General features: G+C 52.3%; 2 protein-coding genes across 2 annotated transcripts; both read right to left on the bottom strand.

Annotated features, from left to right (window-relative positions):
- Positions 1 to 3,403: 3,403 nt before the first annotated feature.
- Positions 3,404 to 12,746, bottom strand: LOC101537047 (CD209 antigen-like protein E). The gene is made up of 8 exons (XM_055124694.1): positions 12,698 to 12,746; positions 12,482 to 12,568; positions 6,280 to 6,351; positions 6,095 to 6,181; positions 5,268 to 5,339; positions 4,908 to 5,059; positions 4,431 to 4,543; positions 3,404 to 3,545 (listed from the first exon to the last, which is right to left on the bottom strand). The coding sequence occupies exons 1-8, from the start codon at positions 12,744 to 12,746 to the stop codon at positions 3,404 to 3,406; spliced, it is 774 nt and encodes a 257-aa protein (XP_054980669.1).
- Positions 12,747 to 15,367: 2,621 nt separating this feature from the next.
- On the bottom strand, positions 15,368 to 18,637 carry LOC101559427 (CD209 antigen-like protein C). Its single transcript, XM_055125097.1, has 8 exons — positions 18,584 to 18,637; positions 18,396 to 18,467; positions 18,195 to 18,281; positions 17,865 to 17,927; positions 17,350 to 17,421; positions 16,983 to 17,134; positions 16,504 to 16,616; positions 15,368 to 15,607 (listed from the first exon to the last, which is right to left on the bottom strand). Exons 1-8 carry the CDS (start codon positions 18,621 to 18,623, stop codon positions 15,466 to 15,468), a joined length of 741 nt encoding a protein of 246 aa, XP_054981072.1. The 5' UTR covers positions 18,624 to 18,637; the 3' UTR covers positions 15,368 to 15,465.
- Positions 18,638 to 22,585: the final 3,948 nt, after the last annotated feature.

The raw sequence follows: 22,585 nt of genomic DNA, 5'->3' as shown, positions 1-22,585 counted from the left end.
TTACATGTGTTCCCCATCTACCGAATGTAAGCTTTTGGTCAACTGGCATGTTGTCACGATCTGCACACTGACAAATGCACCGCCATATGTCTCTGGGCAGCACCTGGAACATCTGCAGCCTCAGATTGATCTCCTTGAGGTTGATGGAGTGCGTCCAGTGGTTGTTGAGAAGCTGGCAGAGCAGGACCCTATCGCAGAGGGTCTGTGCCAGGTCCAACACCTGTGCCGAGTCCCAGGTCACCAGGTGGTTGGCTGACAGCACCCCACAGTGGATGAGGCACTTTGCGCACTGCCGCCACAGCTCTATGTCCAAAGTCACTGCGACTCAGCCTGGCCAGGGCAGGTAGTGCCACTGCGGCAGCCGCCACGGTTTTTACGTGCCACACCAACGCTATTCTGTCCAAATCTTTCAAAACAGCCGGCAAAGTCCATCAGGAAACCCGCGTAGAGTTCCAGCAGGGATCACGCATAGAGTTCATTGCCTGGTGTGCTGAGCCGCGTGTCGTCTAAGGCGAGATGGTGAGCCGGGTTCAGGACAGCGCAAGGGGTTCTGGTGGGATTGGCGCCATTTTGCCCCCAATCAAATACAGTGTGGTAATTATGGAAAGTGAGTAGGGAGTGTCTTATGATGTGTCACGCGGCCGCATTTGTGGCCGCATTTGCGGCTGTGCTGCTTAGGTACATGTTTACTCATACATGAAGCCCGGCTCAAGAATGTGGAAAGTGGCCTGGAGCATGGCGGCAGTTGGACTGTGGAGGTCGGCTGTCGGAGCTGGGTCCCTTGGGGCTGGGAGGTCTCACCCGCCCCGCTCTGGGGTGCTCGAAGTGAAAACAGTCTGGTGTAGAGTATATATCTAATATATATGTATATATATTTAACATATATAAAACAAAGAAAATGGAAGCAATGGTGGAGGCATAGACAGAGTTCCATCACTTTTATCAATTGTATCACTTGTCATGCCGTTGATCTTCGATTTGCTGGAGCGGGCGCCAGTAACGTCTCCATTTGTCCCTGTCACGTGCTAGTGTAGCCCAGTGATATCTGCTCGCTCCAGAAACAGGAAGAGCCTCAAACCATTCATTCAGAGTTTTTGACAAAGAATTCTTCTTCTTTTTTTTTTTTTGCTTTTTGGGTCACACCCGGCAATGCACAGGGGTCACTCCTGGCTCTGCACTCATGAATTACCCCTGGCGGTGCTCAGGGGACCATATGGGATGCTGGGAATCAAACCCGGGTCGGCCTCGTGCAAGGCAAACGCCCTACCCGCTGTGCTATCGCTCCAGCCCTTGACGAAGAAATCTGACTTGGTGGGCTGCCACGCGGTCTTTTGAAATCCCGTGGAATCCAGTCGCTAACAGCTCTAGTCCAGCGGTCATCCGAGTCGCATTACATGTCAGACCCATCTGATTTTTGATGCCTTGGCAAACGAGACAGTGTCCCTGATTCTTTTTTTTTTTTTTGCTTTTTGGGTCACACCCGGCAATGCACAGGGGTCACTCCTGGCTCTGCACTCAGGAATTACCCCTGGCGGTGCTCAGGGGACCATATGGGATGCTGGGAATCGAACCTGGGTCGGCCGCGTGCAAGGCAAACGCCCTACCCGCTGTGCTATCACTCCAGTCCCGTGTCCCTGATTCTTGACCGTTGACGGAGGTCGGAACTCCAGATTCTTTCTCTCAGTTGATGGAGACGTGATACTCCTAGCATATGTCTCTTGATTCCTCTTTGAGATACCTGAATAGCGTTCTCATACTGTTTGCGTAGGGCCCAGGTCTCTCAGGCGTATGTTAGTGCAGGAAGAACAGTGGAATCGAAAAGATGTGCCCAGAGTTGGAGGATCTTCATCCTCTTAACCACTTTTTCGACACTCTTGAAGGCGTTCCACGCTGCTCTCTTCCTCCTGCGCAGTTGTGGCACCAAGTCATTCCACATGTAGTGTTCTCGACCCAGGTACTCATAGCTGCTGCACTCGGAGATGTTCGTTTCATTGAGAGCAAATGGAGCATCAGGGAGTACTTCGTTTTTCATGAGCATCGTCTTGTTGAGATTCAGCTGCCATCCGATTTTTCCACACTCGCGGTCAAAGTCAGACACCATTTGTGCCGCTTGGCTAATGTTTGGCATTGTGAGAACAATGTCATCAGCGAAGCGAAGGTGGTGTAGTTGCCAACCGTCTATCTTCACTACCATTCCTTCCCATTCCAGTCATCGCATGACATTCTCGAGGGTGGCTCGAGAAGAGTTTTGGTGAAATGGCATCACCCTGCCGAACCCCTCTCTTTACATCAATGATCACTTCCTTGTAGAATGGAGAGATCCTGGTGGTGAATTTGTAATACAGCTCGCAGAAGATCTTGATGTACTGAGTTTGAACACTCTGTTTGGCTCCTCATCGGCCACCATCCAGATCACACAGCTTTTTCTCCTGGAAGGGAGCAACATGATGCCCGCCAGAGCCATGCCACTGGACTCTGTGCCAGGTTGTTTCACTCAGGGTGCCCAAGAGAGGAGCGGGTGAGAGCCCTCCCCGCCCCAAGGGACCCAGCCTTGGTAGCTGAAAACCTCCTTGAGCGTGTCAGAACCCAACCACCGCCACACTCAAGGCCGTTCCTCAAAGCTTGAGCCGAGCCTCACATACAAGTGAATGTACTTCTGGAATGCGTGGCTGCAAATGCGGCCGCGCGACAAATCATAAAACAGGTTTCCACAACAGACAATATGAAATGTATTATTTCGATTGTGCTTTGGAACAGGGCTTGGGGCTTGGGATGGAACCATCTCAAATTTGGTCTTCAGAAGGTGTAATGGTGGTTGGACTGGTGTTTGAATATTAACTGCAATCAAATATTGTGATACATCTTATAAAAGAATTTTAAAATTTTTTAAAGAGAAAGAAATGGATGGATGGGTAGGTGTGGAGATGGATGGACTGATGAATAGATGTATAATGATGGATGGGAGAGGGGTTGGGCAGACAGATGGATGAACAGTCAGAACAAAGTCTGGCAGATATATGTGCGCAGGTGTATTTGTCATCAGCTTTACAAACCAACTCAAAGAGGTGTGTAGGAAATCAAATTCCCATCCATAGAAGAAGAAAGACGTTGAAAGAAACACTATCATAGCAAACAGAAAATGTCATCGACAAGAGCACTTGAAGCAGCGGTGAAAGCACAGACACCATGCTCCACGACGACAGTATCCAGTGTGTGACTTTATTCAAGGGATGCCACTGGGACCAAGAGGAGGATGAGGCACCCAAGGGATGGGGTGATCTCTAGTTAACGGGGTGAGGGGGGCGGTAGGCAAAGGTGTCTCGGATCCCTGGGGATCTCCAAGATCCAGGCGGAAGAAGCAGCAGTCGGGGTGGAAGCACCTGACAGAGGGGAACAATGGTCATCACACAATGGTGCAGGACACCATGGGCTTCTCACAGATCCATGCCTTCTCTATATAACACTGATCGTCGTTCCAGCCACCATTGTACAATTCCACACAGTCCTCATCGCCATCGTTGTTGGGTTCTCCTGGTTTCCAGAAGCTGTGAACAGCAGTGATGCAATGAGCCCCCTACTGTCCTGTCCTCAGCTCTACCCTAGCCCACCTGGCCCCCTCCCTGAGGGGCTGCTCTCTGGCACTTTGCAGCCAATTTCCAACAGGAGGTGAGATATTCTGAGGCAGGATTGTGGTTACTTTAGTTGGTGTCAGGGCCACATTTGCCAGTGATTACTCCTGGCTTACTCCTAGTTCTGTGCTCAGGAATTACCCTTGGTGGGGCTCAGGACACCACCAGCAGTGCCGGGGCCTGAGCTCAGGTTGGCCATGTGCAGGGCAAGTGCGTGCCCCACTGTCCCATCACTTGGCCCCAAAGAAAGGATTGTAAAAAATTATTCTGATAGGGGCTGAAGAGACAGTACAGCAGGAGGGCTCTTGCCTCACACGCAGCAAAATCAGATTTGATCTCTGTCATCCCATCTTGTGTCCTGTATCCCGCCATGAGTGATCCCTGAGCACGGAGCTGGGAATAAGCCTTGCCCACCACCGAATGTGGCTCAAACTGAAGAAATCAAGATTCTGGGGCCAGAGCAATAGCACGCGGGTAGGGCATTGGCCTTGCACTTGACAGACCCAGGTTGTATCCCTGGCATACCATAGGGTCCCGTGAACACTGCCAGGAGTAATTCATGAGTTCAGAGCCAAGAGTAACCCCTGAGCATTGCCGGGAGTTACCCAAACAGCAAAAAAAAAATCAGATTCAGATGACATGGGAGTAAATAACTGACTCCTGGGCCTGGCTCTTGAATGGGCCTCTCTGTCGTGGCTCAGGCGATAGGGATGGTGATCCCAGAAGGCCGACTACGGGCTCTGCTTGGGGTTGAGGACTCTCCCCTGCTCCGCCCCGAAGGCAGTGTCTGGGAGGGGTCACCTGAGTTGGAAGGGGGTCCCGTCCACCCATCGCCAGGACGCCTCATCATGGTGGTCGCTGAGGCCAATCCAAGTTCTTTTCTCATGCCGGATCATCCACGACTGGAGGAATTTCTGTGGGCAGAGGATGGGGGGGCATCAGGAGGAAGATCCCCAACACAGCCAGGAGCACCTCTGCTCGCTCCCCCGCAGACCCTGCACCCAGGAAAGTCCTGAAATCCTAGCACAGCTTGACCCCAAGGCACCAGAGCAGCTGTGTTCATTGCTGAGTCTCCCTCCTGGAATGGGGTGAGGGGGGTAGAGAGAGGACTCATCTGCCCTAACCCCAGTGTCTCTCATACGTGACCTCTCACGGGACCTTCTTCCTACTCCTCTAGGAAGCCTTCCTTGACTGCACTTTAGGTCCATCCTATGCCTTGTAGGCTCGACCCCCAGTAGGGTGTCAGAGAGGGTGTTGAGACCAGGCAAGGTGCCACACCTCCTCTGAGACACTGTTGACCACCACCAGCCGGGCGTTCATGCGCTGACAGGCGGAGTCTGTAGACATCCAATCGCTCTGGGACCTGGAGAACCAGTAGCAGCTTCCCTGGAAGAGCTCCCAGTCCCAGGGGCACTGCCGGCAGAGCCTCTCTGGGGAGAGAAGGGCAGGGTCAGATCCGGGGAGGTCCAGGGGCGGGGGATCGCTCGGTCCCCGTGTGCCACGTCAGCTCAGAGCATGGGGCCTTTCATGGAAGGGTCCCCAGCCCACCCGCCCTCCTCAAGCCTGTAGACTAGAAGCTGATAGAAGCCCCTGACCCCCTGCACGGCACTCCTGACCTGGGGCCTCACCCCGACGTACCCAGAGTGACGTTCATCCGAGCAAGCCGGTGGCTGATCATGCCCAGTTCCTCCTGGATCTGCTTCTGAGTAGCTGCAGACAAGGGCTCAGTGGTCAAGCACCAATCACGGGTGAGAGAGTCCCTGGCAGATGTGCTGGAGACCTTAAAGATCCCCCTTGGGTGTTTTTTTTCCTTTTTTGGGTCACACGCAGTGATGCTCAGGATTTACTCCTGGCTCTGCAACCAGGAATGACTCTTGGTGGCTCTCAGGGGACCCTAGGGATGTCGGGGATCGAATCTGGATTGGTCACGTGAAAGGAAAATGCCATCCCCTCTGTGGCTGTCACTTCATCGTCCTCGGAGCCCATTTTACAGATGGGAAGAGAGACTGACAGAGAAGCTCAGCCCTGTGGCCTCACTCGGGTCTCCAGCACTCCCAACCGCATCTTCCTGCCCTGCCCCCCTCACCCACTGCGCATATCCCCAGATTCTACAGAGTCCGACCATTTCTCATTCCAGATCCCGAACTGTCTTGATCCTCATCCAGGATCTCTTCCTTTGATGGCCCCCCACCCTGGACCTGCAGGAATTGGTGGATCCTGGTGACTACAAGAGAACAGAGAAGCCCCCTGAGTGGCCCCAAACAAACGTCCAGGGGTTGCGGATGTGGGGCAGAGCTGTGTTCCACAGAGAGGAAAATGGGCTCAGCGAGGGTGTGTAAAAGAACATCACACAGCACGGGACACAGTCCAAAGCCGATTAAGTTAGGGAATGATGGGGTGAAACGAGCTAAGAACATCCCAGAGTGAGAAGACCTGAGTCCAAGCCCACGGCCCCTTGAACTCACGCTGAACCAGGATGATCACGAATAGCACGAGGAGGCCCAGAGAGGTGAGAAGCTGCAGGAGCTCGATGCTGACCCGGGGCAGGCGCCCTGTAGGGGTTGCCAGGGGCAGGGATGAGGCTCAGGCCCACCCGTGTCTCTGCCAGACATGACTCCCGGGCACCCCCTTCTCCAGCTGGCTGACCCACCTGAACACCTCCTCGCGCTTTGGGCCTGTGGAACCTCATTCTCAGCAAAGTTCAAGTTTCCGTAGGTCTCTTCTGAAGGGGACAGATACGACTGTGGATTAACAGCTGGACTGGGGCTTTACACCCTGGCACCCAGGGCCCTGTGGCACAGACCCACTAAACCCCCCTGCCTTACCGGAACCATATGGTTCCTCGTAGTCAGAGATGCTGTCCATCCTGCAGTGCTCTCTGCTCTTTTCCACCTCCTTCTGCTTCTCCATCTCCTCCTCTTCCTCCTCTTCTTACTCCTCTTCTTGCTCTTCCTTTTCCTCTTTCTCCTCCTCCTCACTGGCTAGTTTTAGAGCTCAGGGGTTGCCTCGTGGCTCCTCACCTTGTCCGTGCACACAGAGAGAAGAACAAGAAGCCAATTGGACACAACACTTCTGCCCTCCAGAGAGGAAGGAGGAGGGAATTCCCTGACACCTGCGGAGATATTTCTCAGCAAGTCTTATGGCAGGAGCAGCCCGGGCCCCGGTCTTGGCCCCGTGATCTTCGGCTCACATTATCAGATCCTCTACTTCCTCTCCTGGAAGTAACACCGCTTTGATCTCTGATAATGAAGTCTGACAGATAAGTCTGACAGATCAATATCAGACAGGACCTCATGCATTTGTTTATTCTGATGCTAGACACTCTGAGGGAAGAACTGTCCACTGCAACCCACCCACCTGGGTGGGTAGGTGGGTGGATGAATGAATGGGTGGATGTATAGATAGATGGATGGATAACAAATGGATGAATGGATGGGGGATGGATGGCTGATGGATGGATGGGTGGGATGGATGGGTGGATGGACAGATGGATGATGGATGGGTGGGTAGGTGGATGGATGAATGCATGGGTGTGTGAATGGATGGATGTATAATGAAAGATTAATGGATGGATGATGGATGGATGGGTGGGTGGGTGGATGGGTGGATGATGGAAGGGTGGGTGGATGGATGAATTCTTGATGGATGCGTGGATGGACAGATGGATGATGGATGGGTTTGTGGATTGATGGGTGCATGAACAGTTGAATAATGAATGGGTGGGCTCATGGGTTGGTGGATGGATGATGGATGAGTAGATTCAGAGATGGATGATGGATAGGTGGGTGGGTGGATGGTTAGATGAATGGTGAATGGGTAAATGCATGGATGGCCAGTGGATAATGATTGGGTACATGGATGGGTGGATGGGGAATGACAGGCAGACCCATGCTTTCAAAGGAAAATCTCATCAAAAGTTCACACCTACTCAAATGATCCCTGAGCAATTAAAAACTTAACAGTAGAGAAAAATATGCAAAATTATGTAACTAAGACATCATCCTAGAAACTAGAACAGGAGTCTAGAGTGATAGTACAGGAGATAGGGAATTTGCTTTGCATACAGCTTACCCAGATTCTATCTCTGGCATCCTATATGGTCCCCTGAATTTTCCAGGAGGGATTCATGAGCCCAGAGTCAGTAGTAACCCCTGAATAGCACTGGGTGTGACCCCAAACCTATATCTAATCATAGTATCACTGTCATCCCACTGTTCATCGATTTTCTTGAGAGGGTGCCAGTAATGTCTCTATTTGTCTCTGTTGCATGCTAGTGTAGCCCGATGGCATATTTGGGGCTCTTTCAGGGTCAGGGTAAAGAGGACCATCCTTGTTACTGTTTTTGGCATATTGAGTACGCCATGGGTAGCTTGCCAGGCTCTGCTGTGTGGGTGGGATACTATCAGTAGCTTGCCGGAATCTCCAATGGGATGGAGGCTTTTGGGGTGGCCTCTAATCGCCTCTACAGGTGTTCCCTGTCTACCGAATGTAAGCTTTTGGTCAACTGGCATGTTGTCACGATCTGCACACTGACAAACACGCACCTCCCTGTGTCTCTAGGCAGCACATGGAACATCTGCAGCGTCAGATTGATCTCCTTGAGGTTGATGGAGTGCATTCAGAGGTTACTGAGCAGCTGGCAGAGCAGGACCCTATCGCAGAGGGTCTGTGCCAGGTCCAACACCTGTGCTGAGTCCCAGGTCACCAGGTGGTTGGCTGACAGCACCCCACAGTGGATGAGGCACTTTGCGCACTGCCGCCACAGCTCTATGTCCAAAGTTCTGCGACTTAGCCCAGCAAGGACAGGCAGCACTGCTGCGGCCGCCGCCACTGTTTCTCTGTGCCATGCCAATGCCATTCTGTCTGAATCTTGCAAAACAGCTGGCAATGTCCATCAGGAATCCCGCGTAGAGTTCCAGCAGAGATCACGCATAGAGTTCGTTGCCTGGCATGCTGAGACGCATATCATCTAAGGCGAGATGGTGAGCCGGGTTCGGGACAGCTCAAGGGATTTGGGTGGCATTGACGCCATTTTGCCCCAATCAAATACGGTGTGTTAATTATGGAAAATGAGTAGGGAGTGTCTTATGATGTGTCACGAGGCCGCATTTGTGGCCGCATTTGCGGCTGCGCTGCCTAGGTACATGTTCACTCATACATGAAGCTCGGCTCAAGTGTTTGGAAAGTGGCCTGGAGCATGGAGGCAGTTGGACTGTGGAGGTCAGCTATCGGAGCTGGGTCCCTTTGGGGGGGAAAGCCCTCACCCGCCCCCCTCTGGGACACCCCAAGTGAAAACAGCCTGGTGCAGAGTATATATCTAATATATATCATATATATTTTAGATATATAATATATATGTTTATAATATATATAAATATATATATATTTAATATATATGGCAGAGAGTCTCTTGCCTATGTGCCTGACTGTCTTCCCCGGGACCCCTCAGAGGGCATGGGCTCCAGCTTCCCTCCCCACCCCGAGCAGAGCTCCCGGTGGCCAAAGACCTCCGGAACCTAGCCACAGCCAAGCTAAAGGCTCCTCTCCACACGTTCAGACAAGCCTCATGCATGAAGGTACCGACAGAGGAACCCAGGTATGTGTAATCCCATCAACGGCCAACATCCAGAGACTAAAAGCGAGCTCCCAGAAGCGATGTCTTATACCCTACTTCTCCCTCTGGGAGAGACTGGCAAGCTACTGAGAGTTTCCTGCCCACATGGGAGAGCCTCTCAAGCTTCCCATGATGTATTATTCATATGCCAAAGCCAGTAACAAACTGGGTCTCATTCCCCTGACCCTAAAAGAGCCTCCAATGTGGCATCATTGGGAAGGCCAAGTAGAGAGAGGCTTCTAAAATCTCAGGGATAGGACGAATGGAGATGTTACTGAGACTGCTCGAGAAATTCGACAATCAACAGGATGATGATGATGATGATGATGATGATTAACATATATAAAAGAAAGAAAATGCAAGCAATGGTGGAGGCATAGACAGAGTTCCATGTGTAGCTTTATTAAGAGAATGACAAGGAGGCACGGGGAGGTTCAAACTGTCCACAGAAGGAGGGGGTTGTCTTTAGTCTATGGCGGGATGGACCATAGTTTGGGGGGGCAGAAGAGCAGCGAGCAATGGGCATGACCCCAGGGTGCCCAGTCATGGCCAAAGCTTGGGACAGGGGGAGGCTGGCTTCTCACAGACCCAAGGTAGCTGTGTCTGACACGGGACGTCATTCCAGCCCCGGTCCACCACCTCCGCACAGTCCTCATTCCCAGAGTTGTTTGGTTCTCCTGGAATCCAATAGCTGTGAGGACAGCGGAAGTCTGAGCCCCCTCCTAACCCCGCCACCCCCAACTCCCAGCCCATCCGGACCCACGTGGAGGACGTGGGAGTTGGGAGCTATCTGCAAAGTCAGCAGGACAGAGAAGATGTCTCCAGGGGAGCAGCATGAGCGCGTGTGAACCAAAACACCTCTGAATAAAAAGTTCAGTGGGTGCCATGCTGGGCCACAGCAATAGTCCAGTGGGGAGGGCTCTGGCCTGGCACGCAGTCAACCCAGGTTCTATTCCCAGCATCCCATATGACCCTAAGCACTGCCAGGAGTAATTTCTGAGTGCAGAGCCAGGAGTCAGCCCTGAGCATCGCTGGTGTGGCTCAGAAACCCCAAAATAGACAAGCAAAAAACAAATGGTAGCATCCCAAGAGAGAATCAGAGTATGCACCACCCCTACCCACTGAGGGTGGTGCCAGGAATCCGCTGGCCCCCCCAGGCTGCTCAGGGGAGCTTTCAAGCTGAAGGTCAGGCTCCGTTAACCTCCTCCGGGCCCAATTTGGGGGGACCACCTGAGTTGGAAGGAAGGTTTTCCGGTTCTCCACCCCCCCCACCCGCCCCGGGCCAGTGTCTCTGAGGGTTCACCTGATATTGAGGGGGTTTCCATCTATCCACTGCCAGGACCCCTCACTGTCGTGGTCGCTGAGGCCAATCCACATACTCTTCTTCCGCACTTCCCAAAATTGTAGGAATGTCTGGAGGTGGAAGGATCCAGGGGTGGGAGTTGGGGGGAGGAGGGGCATCAGAAGGAAGATTCCCCAACACTCCCCTTCCCTTTCCTGTTCCCAGAGCAGTTCCTTCTGTGGCTCCGTCTACCTTCAACGTCTAAACGTGCCCTGCGGGTGGAATTACATGTGTTTCAGTAGGACGTGTGAAGAAGGGCTGGAGCAGGTAGGGCATTTGCCTTGCATGCAGCCGACCTGGGGTCAATTCTCAGCATTCCATATGATCCCATGAGCACTGCCAGGAGTAATGGCTGAGTGCAGAGCCAGGAGTAACCCCTGTGCATAGCCAGGTGTAACCCAAAAAGAAAACAAAATCAGTAGGACGTGTGAGTTCATGTGTATATACAGTACATGTAAGAGCAAAGACCTCATGAAGACCACCTGTCTGTCCAAAAAAATAAAATAAAGCTTCTGGGGCAGGTACAACAGTATAGTGGGGCAAGTGTTTGCTTTGCACGTGGCCGACCCAGGTTCAATCCCCAGCATCCCATATGGTCCCCAGTGCACCTCCAGGAGTAATGACTGAGTGCAGAGCCAGGAGGAACCCCTGAGCATCACTGGGTGTGACCCAAAAGCAAAAAACATTTTTAAAACTCAAACAAACAAAAAACAAACTGAAAAGTTCCGTTCCTCTATGTTCTCTCTCTGGGGACCGCCTCATGAGCATGCCGCTTCCTCCTCCAGGAAGACTTCCCTGAGTGACTCTTCCCTGACCACATCTGAACGCCCGAGTCTCCGAAGTACAGGGGATAGAGGAAGGTGGGAGAGAGGGTCTTGAGAGCAGTCAGAGACGCCTGCCCGACACACCTCCTCAGGAGCACTGTTGACAATCACCAGCTGGGAATTTATACTCCGACAGGCTGACATAGCATGAAACCAATCTGCCACGGACCTGGAGTACTGGTAGCAGGTGCCCTGAAAGTACTCCCAGCCCCAGGGGCAGGCACGGCAGAGCCTCTCTAGGGAAAAGAGGGGGGTGGATCAGATCCCAGAAACTCAGGCCTGGGGCAGCTCAGCGCGAGGAACTCCCAGGGATCAGCCCCGACCTTCACAGCCCTCCAGACACCTTTAGCCTAGAAAATGGGAGCAGCCTGCCTCTCCCAGCGCCCCCCCACCCCCAGACTGGGACCCGACTGACCTACCCAGGGAGTTGTTTATCTGGACAAGCTGCTGGTTGATCAAATTCAGACGGGCCTGGAACTGTTGTTCAGGAGCGTCAGCTGCAGACAAGGACTCAGCAATTAAGCAACGACGTAGAGCCCCACCCCCGGAAGTATGCTGGGTGGATCCCACAGAGACCTCGGAGCCCATTTTGCAGATGAGAAGAGTGAGGCTCACAGAGCAGCACAGCCCAGTGAGCACACTTGGGGCTCCAGCACACAAACACCCTCCAGCTTTCACGCTGAGCTGGGGAATCCCTCCACCGTGGAATGTGTGATGTCCACTCCTCACCTGAGCCCTGGCTCTTCTGATTGGCCCCAGGCCAGCTCTGCAGGGATTGGCGGACCTTGGAGACTACAAAGCAACAGAGAAAACCCGCTGGAGTGACCCCCAAACCGTGTATGTGACGCTGCATCACATCTTGGGGTGCTGAGAGCTGGGACGCAGAGCTGCATGCCACAGCCAGGGAATCGGGCTCAGAGAGGGTGTGTCCGAACGGCAAGATCACACAGCATGGGACACAGAGCCCAAACCCTCGTCATTTGGTGGGGGGAGGGGGCGAGGAGAAAAGGGTAAAGGGCATCCTGGCAGGAAAAGCCAGCGTAAGCCTGGACACAGAGTTCCTGGGACTCACCGCGGACCAGGATGACGATGAGGACCAGGAAGAAGATCAGACTGATGAGAAGCTGCAACAGAGACAGGCTAATCCGGGGCAGGCGCCCTGCGGAGCGGGCAGGGGTGTGGGGGAGGCAGAACTGAGCAACAACGTTCCTAGTGCCTGTTCCAGAGACGCTTCCCAGCAACCCCCCCTCCCGCGCCTCCTTCACCAGGTGGCTGACCCACTCAGTACCTGACCACCTCCTCATGGTCTGGAATATTCCTGTCTCCTCCTTGGCCATGTTCACGTCCCCAAACGTCCCCTCCTCTGGTTGGGACAGACACACACTGAGTCTTTCTCTGAATAAACTCAACTCCCTGGAAGGAGAGCCAGAAGCCAGCCTGGGTTTCCCCAGCACCCCAAGGCTCTGCGCCCCCCAATATCTGCCGACCTCACCTTGGTCTCTTGGTCCTTGAGGGTTAAGCATCTCCCCCATCCTCTGTTCTCCCGGCTCCACCGCCTCACTGGGACTCTGGTTTTTATAATCCAGCGCTTGATCCCTGATCTAGTCCCCGTTTCCGTCAGAAAGGAGAACAAGGGATGGGTTGATGGCATCACTTTTGCCCCAAAAGTCACTGGGTGTGTGTGGACGGGGGTGCGGGGGAACGGAAAGGGCGGGAAGGGAAAACTTCCTGACACAGCTGGAGGGGGGACGTTGGGTAGGGCAGATCTTTCTTTTCCCTTTTTTTTTTTTATTTCATGACCCAGTTCAAAGATTTAAACTCATGGACATACTCAATAGGGTTCTGGGTTTCGCTTAGTCATTGCTTCCTTTGGGTGCCCTGGACTCTGTTGAGGGATTCCTGTCATTCGTGAAAAAAGCCACCAAAGTCTCCTGATGGACGGGAACACGGAAGGCGAGACATTGATGAATCCTGTGAAAGGGTTTGTGAAGGTTTGGAGGCAGGGCCAGGTACATGCAGCAACACTCCAATACTTTATTTCTCTCAATGCTATTGGGGCTGTTACTGGCTAATCCTGGCTCTGTGCTCAGGGATAACTCTGGGTGCTTTCCTGAGACTCGATACGGTGCTGGAGATTGAACCATGGCCAGTTGCGTGCAATGCAAACGCCTTAACCCCCATATTATCTCTCTCCTGCTACACCCCCTAAATTAGCTAATTATGCATCCTAGGAAGAAGGCAGGCTGAGAGGTCCACACTTCCCAGGCGAGGTACACCAAGCACTGTTGGAGGAACAGTGCACCAACCAAAACTGGCTGTGTGAAACTTTATTTGTGAGAGTGACAAGATCAAGACCTCTTTGTTCTAAATAAGCTGTGTCGCCCCCACCAAAAATGTTTAAAAACCGCCGAAGTTCTGAACCCAAGAGTAAGTAAGCCAGCACTGCCCTAACTCAACCATACTTCCATATGAAGAAGGCTTCCATAGAGAAGGTAGATTGGATGGGTGTGTTGGTGGATGGATGGATGGATGGATGGATGGATGGATGGATGGATGGATAAGTATATAGATGGATGCATGCATGGGAGGATAAATAGATGATAGGTGGATGAATGAATAGATGGATTAACTTGTGGATGGATGAATGAATGATTGGGTGGATTGGTGGGTGGGTGGACGAATGGATGGATGTGTGAATGGGCAGGTGGTGGATGGGTTGACAGATGGGTAGATGGGTGGGTGGATCGTGGGTGGGTAATGTGTAGCTGAATGGATGGATTGATAGGTATAGGAATGAATGGATGGGTCAAGCCTATAAGTCACCTCCTGCCAGCGCCAGATAATCTCCTCATCGGCCACCATCCAGATCACACGGCTTTTTCTCCTGGAAGGGAGCAACATGATGCCTACCAGAGCCATGCCACCAGATTCTGTGCGAGGCTGTTTAACTCAGGGTGACCAGAGAAGGACGGGTGAGAGCCCTCCCCGCCCCAAAGAACCCAGCCTTGACAGCCGAAAACCTCCTTGAGTGTGGCAGAACCCAACCGCCGCCACGCTCAAGGCCGTTCCTCAAAGCTTGAGCCGAGCTTCACATACAAGTGAATGTATTTCTGGAATGCGTGGCTGCAAATGCGGCCATGTAACACATCATAAAACAGGTTTCCACAACAGACAATACAAAATATATAATTTCTATTGTGCTTTGGGACAGGGCTTGGGGCTTGGGATGGAAACATCGCAAATTTGGTCGTGGGAAGGGGTAATGGTGGTTGGATTGGTGTTTGAATATTAACTGCAATCAAATATTGTGAAACACCTTATAAAAGAATTTTAAAATTTTTTAAAGGGCTGGGAGCGATAGCACAGCGGGTAGGGCGTTTGCCTTGCTCACAGCCGACCCGGGTTCGAATCCCAGCATCCCATATGGTCCCCTGAGCACCGCCAGGAGTAATTCCTGAGTGTAGAACCAGGAGTAATCCCTGTGCATCGCCAGGTGTGACCCAAAAAGCAAAAAAAAAAATTTTAAAGAAAGAATGGATGGGTGGATAGGTGTGGAGATGGATGGACGGATGGATAGATGTATGATGATGGATGGGTGAGGGGTTAGGCAGACAGATGGATGAACAGTCAGAACAAAGTCTGGCAGACATGTGTTCGCAGATGTATTTGTCATCAGCTTTACAAACCAACTCAAAGAGGTGTGTAGGAAATCAAGTTCTCGTCCATAGAAGAAGAAAGACATTGAAAGAAACACTGTCATAGCAAACAGCAATGACATCAACAATGACAACAATGTCATCAACAAGAGCACTTGAAACAGAGGTGAAAGCACAGACACCACGTTCAGCGATGACAGAATCCAGTGTGTAACTTTATTCAGAGGATGCCACTGGGGCCGAGAGGAGGATGAGGCACCCAAGGGAGGGGGTGATCTCTAGCTGACGGGGGGGGGGGGCAGTGGGCAAAGGTGTCTCGGGATCCCTGGGGATCTCCAAGATCCAGGAGAAGGAAGCAGCAGTCGGGGTGGAAGCACCTGACCGAGGGGGACAATGGTCATCACACATTGGTGCAGGACACCATGGGCTTCTCACAGATCCATGCCTTCTCTTTATGACACTTATCGTCGTTCCAGCCATCATTGTACAATTCCACACAGTCCTCATTATTATCGTTGTTGGGTTCTCCTGGTTTCCAGAAGCTGTGAACAGCAGCGATGCAATGAGCCCCCTACTGACCTGTCCTCAGCTCTACCCTAGCCCACCTGACCTGCTCACTGAGGGGCTGCCCTCTGGCACTTTACAACCAATTTCCAACAGGAGGTGAGATATTCTGAGGCAGGATTGTGGTTAATTTAGTTGGTGTCGGGGCCACATTTGCCAGTGCTTACTCCTGGTTCTGTGCTTAGGAATCACCCTTGGTGGGGCTCAGGACACCACCAGCAGTGCTGGGGACTGAGCCCAGGTTGGCCATGTGCAGGGCAAGTGCCTGCCCCGCTGTCCCATCACTTGGCCCCAAAGAAAGGACTGTAAAAATTTACTCCGGTAGGGGTTGGAGAGATAGTACAGCGGGAGTGCTCTTGCCTCACACGCAGCAAAATCGGATTTGATCTCTGGCATCCCCTCTTGTCTCCTGTATCCCGCCATGAGTGATCCCTGAGCACGGAGCTGGGACTAAGCTTTGTCCACCACCGGATGTGGCTCAAACCAAAGAAATCAAGATTCTGGGGCCAGAGCAATAGCACAGCAGGTAGGGAGTTGACCTTGCACTCGAGTGACCCAGGTTCTATCCCCGATATCCCAAAGGGTCCCCTGAGAACCGCCAGGAGTAATTCCTGAGTGCAGAGCCATGAGTAACTCCTGAGCATTGCCGAGAGTTACCCAAAAAGCAATAAAAAGTAAAATAAAATAAAATAAATCAAGATTCAGATGACATGGGAGTAAATAACTGACTCCTGGGCCTGGCTCTTGAATGGGCCTCTCTGTAGTGGCTCAGGGGACTGGGATGGGGATCCCAGAAGGACGACTTTGGGCACTGCTTGGGGTTGGGGACTCTCTCCCCTGCTCTGCCCCCAAGGCAGTGTCTGGGAGGGGTCACCTGAGTTGAAGGGGGGTCCCGTCCACCCATCGCCAGGACGCCTCATCATGGTGGTCGCTGAGGCCGATCCAAGTTCTTTTTTCATGCCGGATCTCCCACGACTGGAGGAATTTCTGTGGGCAGAGGATGGGGGGGCATCAGAAGGAAGATCCCCAACACAGCCTGAGCACCCCTGCCTGCACCCCCACACACCCTGCACCCAGGAAAGGCCTGAAGTCCAGGCACAGCCTGACCCCAGGGCACCAGAGCAGCTGTGTTCATTGCTGAGTCTCCTTCCTCGAATGGGGTGGGGGGGGGGTAGAGAGAGGCCTCATCTGCCCTCACCCCAGTGTCTCTCATACATGACCTCTCACGGGAACTTCCTCCTACTCCTCCAGGAAGCCTTCCCTGACTGCACTTATGGTCCATCCTATGCCTTGTAGGCTTGACCTCCCAGACGGGTGACTGAGAGGGTGTTGAGACCAGGCAAGGTGCCACACCTCCTCTGAGACACTGTTGACCACCACCAGCCGGGCGTTCATGTGCTGACAGGCGGAGTCTGTAGACATCCAATCGCTCTGGGACCTGGAGAACCAGTAGCAGCTTCCCTGGAAGAGCTCCCAGTCCCAGGGGCACTGCCGGCAGAGCCTCTCTGGGGAGAGAAGGGCAGGGTCAGATCCCTGGGTGGGGGGCGGGGCAAGGACAGGGGGCACTGGATCCCCGTGTGCCAAGTCAGCTCAGAGCATGGGGCCTTTCATGGAAGGGTCCCCAGCCCACCCGCCCTCCTCAAGCCTGTAGACTAGAAGCTGATAGAAGCCCCTGACCCCCTGCACAGCACTCCTGACCTGGGGCCTCACCCCGACGTACCCAGAGTGACATTCATCCGAGCAAGCCTGTAGTTGATCACTTCCAGTTCCTCCTGGATCTGCTTCTGAGTAGCTGCAGACAAGGGCTCAGTGGTCAAGCACCAATCACGGGTGGAGAGTCCCTGGCGGATGTGCTGGAGACCTCAAAGATCCCCCTGGGGTGGTTTGGGTTGTGTTTTTTTTTGGGTCACACACAGTGATGCTCAGGGTTTACTCCTGGCTCTGCACCCAGGAATGACTCTTGGTGGCTCTCAGGGGATCCGATGGTATGTTGGGGATAGAATCTGGATTGACCACGTGCAAAAAAAATGCCATCCCGTGTCGCTGTCACTCCTGCACCCTCGGAGCCCATTTTACAGACGGGAAGAGTGAGGCTTTCAGAGCAGCTCCACTCAGTAAGCACATTTGGGGCTTCAGCCCGTCCAGCTCACCCTCCTTTCCCCTGAGCAGGGGGCTCCCTCCAGACCCCGCAGCCTAGGACCCCCTCACTGGACTATGTGATGTCCAGCTCCTCACCTGGGCTCTGGCTTTTCTTACGGGCCCCAGGCCAGCTCTGCAGGGCCTGCTGGAACCTGGAGACTACAAGAGAGCAGAGAAGCCCCCGTCAGTGCCCCCCCCCAAACCGTTTGTGACTCCGCATCCCATGCATGATGCTGAGAGTGTCAGCTCCCACAGGGGTGCAGAGCTGCATTCTGTAGTGGGAAACGGGCTCAGAGAGGGTGTGTAGGAGGGACAATGTCACACAGCATATGAGATGGAGTCAAAACCTACTTCTTTAGGGAACTGCCGTACCAGAGAGAACCCAGAGGGACCTCAGACTCCAAGCCCACGGCCCCTTGAACTCACCCTGGGACAGGATGGTCACTAATAGCAGGAAGAGGCCCATGGAAATGAGCAGCTGCACGAGACGAAGACGGACCTGGGGCAGGCGCTCTGCAAGAGTGGCCGAGGGCAGGGCTGAGTCTGTGCCCACCCCTTTCCCGTGCACCCATGCAAGACACACTTCCCGCCGACCCCCTCCCCCAGGCAGCTGAACCACACACTTACCTGACCACCACCTCAAATTCTGGAATATTCCAGCCTTGTTCTCCATCAACCTCTGCTTCTCCAATGTCTCCTCTGTATGGGACAGATGCGTCCCACTGAGTGGGTCCCCGGCTGAGCCTCTCCAGACTGCGACCAGTAAGGGCTCCTCCCGCACCCCAGAACACCACCCCCTGTACCCCCAGTCTTACCTGGGCCTCCTGGCCCCTCGGGGGTGAACATCTCCTCCATCCTCCCCTGCTCTCTGCTCCTCTCTCTCTCCAGCCCTTCTCTAATGTGTCTGTCGCGCCCAGGATGGCCTGTGCCACTGTGACCTGGATCTCTCTCCACCCAGAAAGCAGAACAGGGATGAGGATGGTGGCACCACTTCCCCCGGAAAGTCCAAGGGGTGTGAAATGAAGTTCTTGGAACTGCCAGGAAGGACATGTGCTATGGGGCAGATGTTTCCGACCCGGGCATTCAGGGATGCCACACAGGATGGATGAAGACCTGAGCATTGGGGAGGGACCCAATGTTCAACTTGAACTTCAAGTTGAACTTCCAGAAGTTCAACTGTACAATAAAGTCTAACTTCTTTTTTCATTTGCTTTTTCCCCTTTTTTTTTTTTTTTTGCCTTTTGGGCCACACCCAGCGATGCTCAGGGGTTACTCCTGGCTCTGCACTTTCTGCACTCAGGAATTACTCCTGGCGGTGCTTGGGGGAACCATATGGGATACTGGGGATTGAATCCAAGTCATCCACATGCCAGGCAAATGACCTACCCTCTGTGCTATCGCTCCGACCCCAAAGTCTAACTTCTTTTGCTTGCTATTGCCTGTGGTTCTTGGGGTCACCCCTGGCGGTGCTCAGGGCTTCCTCCTGGCACTGTGTTCTGGGATCACTCCCGGTGGGGTTCAGGGGAGCCTCTGGGGTGTCAGGGCACTTGCCTTACATGTGGTAGACCCGAGTTTAATCCCCGGCACCACATAGGCTTCCCCGAACCCTGCCAGAAGTGATCCCTGAGCACCAAGCTGGAAGTCAACCCTGAGCACTGCCAGCTGTGACCATAACTTAATAAATAAATTAATAAATAATAAATCTTTCAGATTCCATCTAAAAGATAGAGAGAGCTCAGAGCCAGAGCAATAGTACAGAGATGATACGGTATTTGCCTTGCACATGATCGACCCTGGTTTGATCTCCGGCCTCCCACTGGGTCCCCAGAACACCACCAGGAGTGATCCCTGAGTGCAGAGCCAAGAGTAACCCCTGAGTATCAGCAGGTGTGACCCAAAAAGAAAAGTAAATAAATAAATAAATAAATGGAAAAGATAGAGGGAGTTCTGGAGAACAATACAAGGTAAGAAAGTAAGGTATTTTATAGATATTTCTCAGTATATGATAAAGGTGTTTTGGTTTGGGGGCCACATTCAGCGATGCTCAGGGCTTCCTCCTGGTTCTGTGCTCAGAAATGACTCCTAGTGATGCTCAGGGGACCCTGTGGGATGCTGGGGATTGAGCCCAGGTCGGCTGCATGCAAAACAAATGCCTGACTCATTGTCCTATCACTCTGATACCAGGATAGTGGGGTGTGTGTGTGTGTGTGTGTGTGTGTGTGTGTGTGTGTGTGTGTGTGTGAAGCAAGAAAGATTTCCTTGAAATTTGCTTAGAAAGATGTGAGGGGAGAGGGGGGAGAAGTGTGTGTTCAATAGAGGACACAGGTTTCTCTGGCTGGAAATAAGCAGCAAAGAAACAGCAAGTGAGGGGACCCTACCTTAGGAGACCCCTCCCAGAAGGATCCCTAACTTGTTCCCCCTTCTTTTCTGTTTCCCTGGAATTCTTTTTTTTTTTCCTTATGAATTTCCCCTGGCTCTGCACTCAGGGATTAGACCTGGCAGTGCTCAGGAGACCCTATGAGATGCTGGGAATTGAACCCAGGTCAGCCATGTGCAAGGCTAGCGCCCTCCCCACTGTTCTATTGCTCTGGTCCTGAATGTAGTTCTTGATGACTGTTCTTGTCCCTTGCTTTCCTTCTTTTTTTGGGGGGGTTGTCACACCTGGCGATCCACAGGGATTACTCCTGGCTCATGCACTCACTCAGGAATTACTCCTGGTGGTGCTCAGAGGACCATATGGGATGCTGGGAATCGAACCCGGGTCGGCCGCGTGCAAGGCAAACGTACTACCCACTGTGCTATCGCTCCAGCCCCCCTCGCTTTCCATTTTGACTGCTTGAGGTCAAGAACCCGCTACAGCCTTTGACAGAAGCCTTAGAGGAATTGGTTGTCTAAATCGCCATCACACACCAAGGGAAACTGGCTGAATTCGGTCCATGTCTTTTCTTTTCTTTCTTTCTCCCTCCGGCCTTGTCTCCTTTGTGGGACACACAAACACACACGGACACACATATACACGTTGGCCACTTGCTCTCCTACTGAACCCTTAAAAAAGAAAAAAGAAACAGAGCAAGTGAGATACATGTTCAAGAGAGAACATGGAAAAACCTCTAAGAGCTTTTAAAACAAAGAAAAAAGGATACAGGGGCTGGAGTGATAGCACAGCGGGTAGGGCATTTGCCTTGCATGCGGCCAACCTAGGTTCAATCCCCGGCATCCCATATGGTTTCCCCAGCACGGCTAGGAGTAATTCCTGAGTGCATGAGCCAGGAGTAACCCCTGTGCATCGTCGGGTGTGACCCACCCCCCAAAAAAGAAAAAAGGATACAGATGAGGGCCAGAGAGGTAGTACAACGGGTAGGGTGTTTGCCTGCACACAATGGACCCAGCTTCAATCCCCAGTTTCCATGATATATGATTCCCTCAGCCCTCACAGGAGCGATCCATGAGTGCAGAACCAGGAGTAAACCATAAGCACCGCTGGGTGTGAACCCCCACCCAAAAAAAAGGAGAAGAAGAAGAAGAAATGAAAAAGCTGATCTTTGAATTTATTTAAACTTGCAAGGGACCTCCAAGTGACAAAACAATCTTGTCAAAGGGGGAAAATATCATAAGACTCAGGTTTTTTTTAATGAATCCAAAAGCAACATTAATCAAAGTAGCATGATTCTTACTTAAGGATTAATGTACAAATCTACACAACAAAAATTTGAGCCCAGGGGCCAGAGCAATAGTCCAGCGGGGATGGCATTTGCCTTGCATATGACTGACAAGTGTTCAATCCCCAGCATTCCATGGGTCCTCTGAGCACTGCTAAGAGTGATGTTGAGCACCAAGCCAGGAGTAACTCCTGAGGACAACTGGGTGTGCCCCCCCCCAGAAAAAAATTGGAGTCCAGAAATGAGAACTTTGTGGTCAGTTGATTTCTTACAATTGTATAAAGGAAAAAGTGAATTTAATGGTGTGGAAAGGGGATAAAACCTTCAATAAATGGTGCGACTCTGTTTCATTTCCACAAATGACTGAAACTGAACCCTTAATCCAAACCACGCACAAGTTCTTAACAAGAACTGGAACAACAATCAATATAGCAGCACTGGAGCTGGAGCTATAGCACAGCAGGTAGTGCGTTTGCCTTGCACGTGGTCAACCTGGGTTAGATTCCCAGCATCCCATATGGTCCATCGAGCACCGCCAGGAGTAATTCCTGAGTGCAGAGCCAGGAGTAACCCCTGAGCATTGCTGGGTGTGACCCAAAAAGCAAAAAAAAAAAAAAAAAAGCACTAATGGGACTGGAACACCAGGAGAATGGGGAGGGTGCTCTCCTTACATGCTGCTGACATAGGTTCGATTCCCAGCATCCCTTAATGGCCCACTGCCAAGAGTAATTCCTGAGTACAGTGTCAGAAGAAACCCCTGAGAATCACCAGATGTGGTCCAGAAAACAAGAAAAAAAGAGAGGGAAGGAGGAAGGAAGGGAGGGAAGCAGAAGAAAGCAGAGAAAGGAAGGAAGGAAGAAAAGACAGAAAGAGAAGGAAAGAAAGAGAGAGAGAAAGGAAGGGAGGAAGGAAGGAAGGAAGGAAGGAAGGAAGGAAGGAAGGAAGGAAGGGGTTGGAGCAATAGTACAGTGGGAGGGAGTTTGTCTTGCACACAGCTGACACAGGTTCAATCCCCAGCATCCATATGGTCCCCTGAGCACCTCCAGGAGTAATTCCTGAGTGCAGAGTCAGGAGTAACCCCTGTGCATCGCCGGGTGTGACCCAAAAAGCCAAGAAAAAAAGAAGGGAGGAAAGAATGAAGGAAAAGATAAAAAGAAT

This window comes from Sorex araneus, chromosome 2, assembly GCF_027595985.1.
Source record: "Sorex araneus isolate mSorAra2 chromosome 2, mSorAra2.pri, whole genome shotgun sequence".
Taxonomy (NCBI): Eukaryota; Metazoa; Chordata; class Mammalia; order Eulipotyphla; family Soricidae; genus Sorex; species Sorex araneus.
Note: the sequence above shows the minus strand (reverse complement) of the source record. Positions and strands in the feature narration are given on the sequence as shown.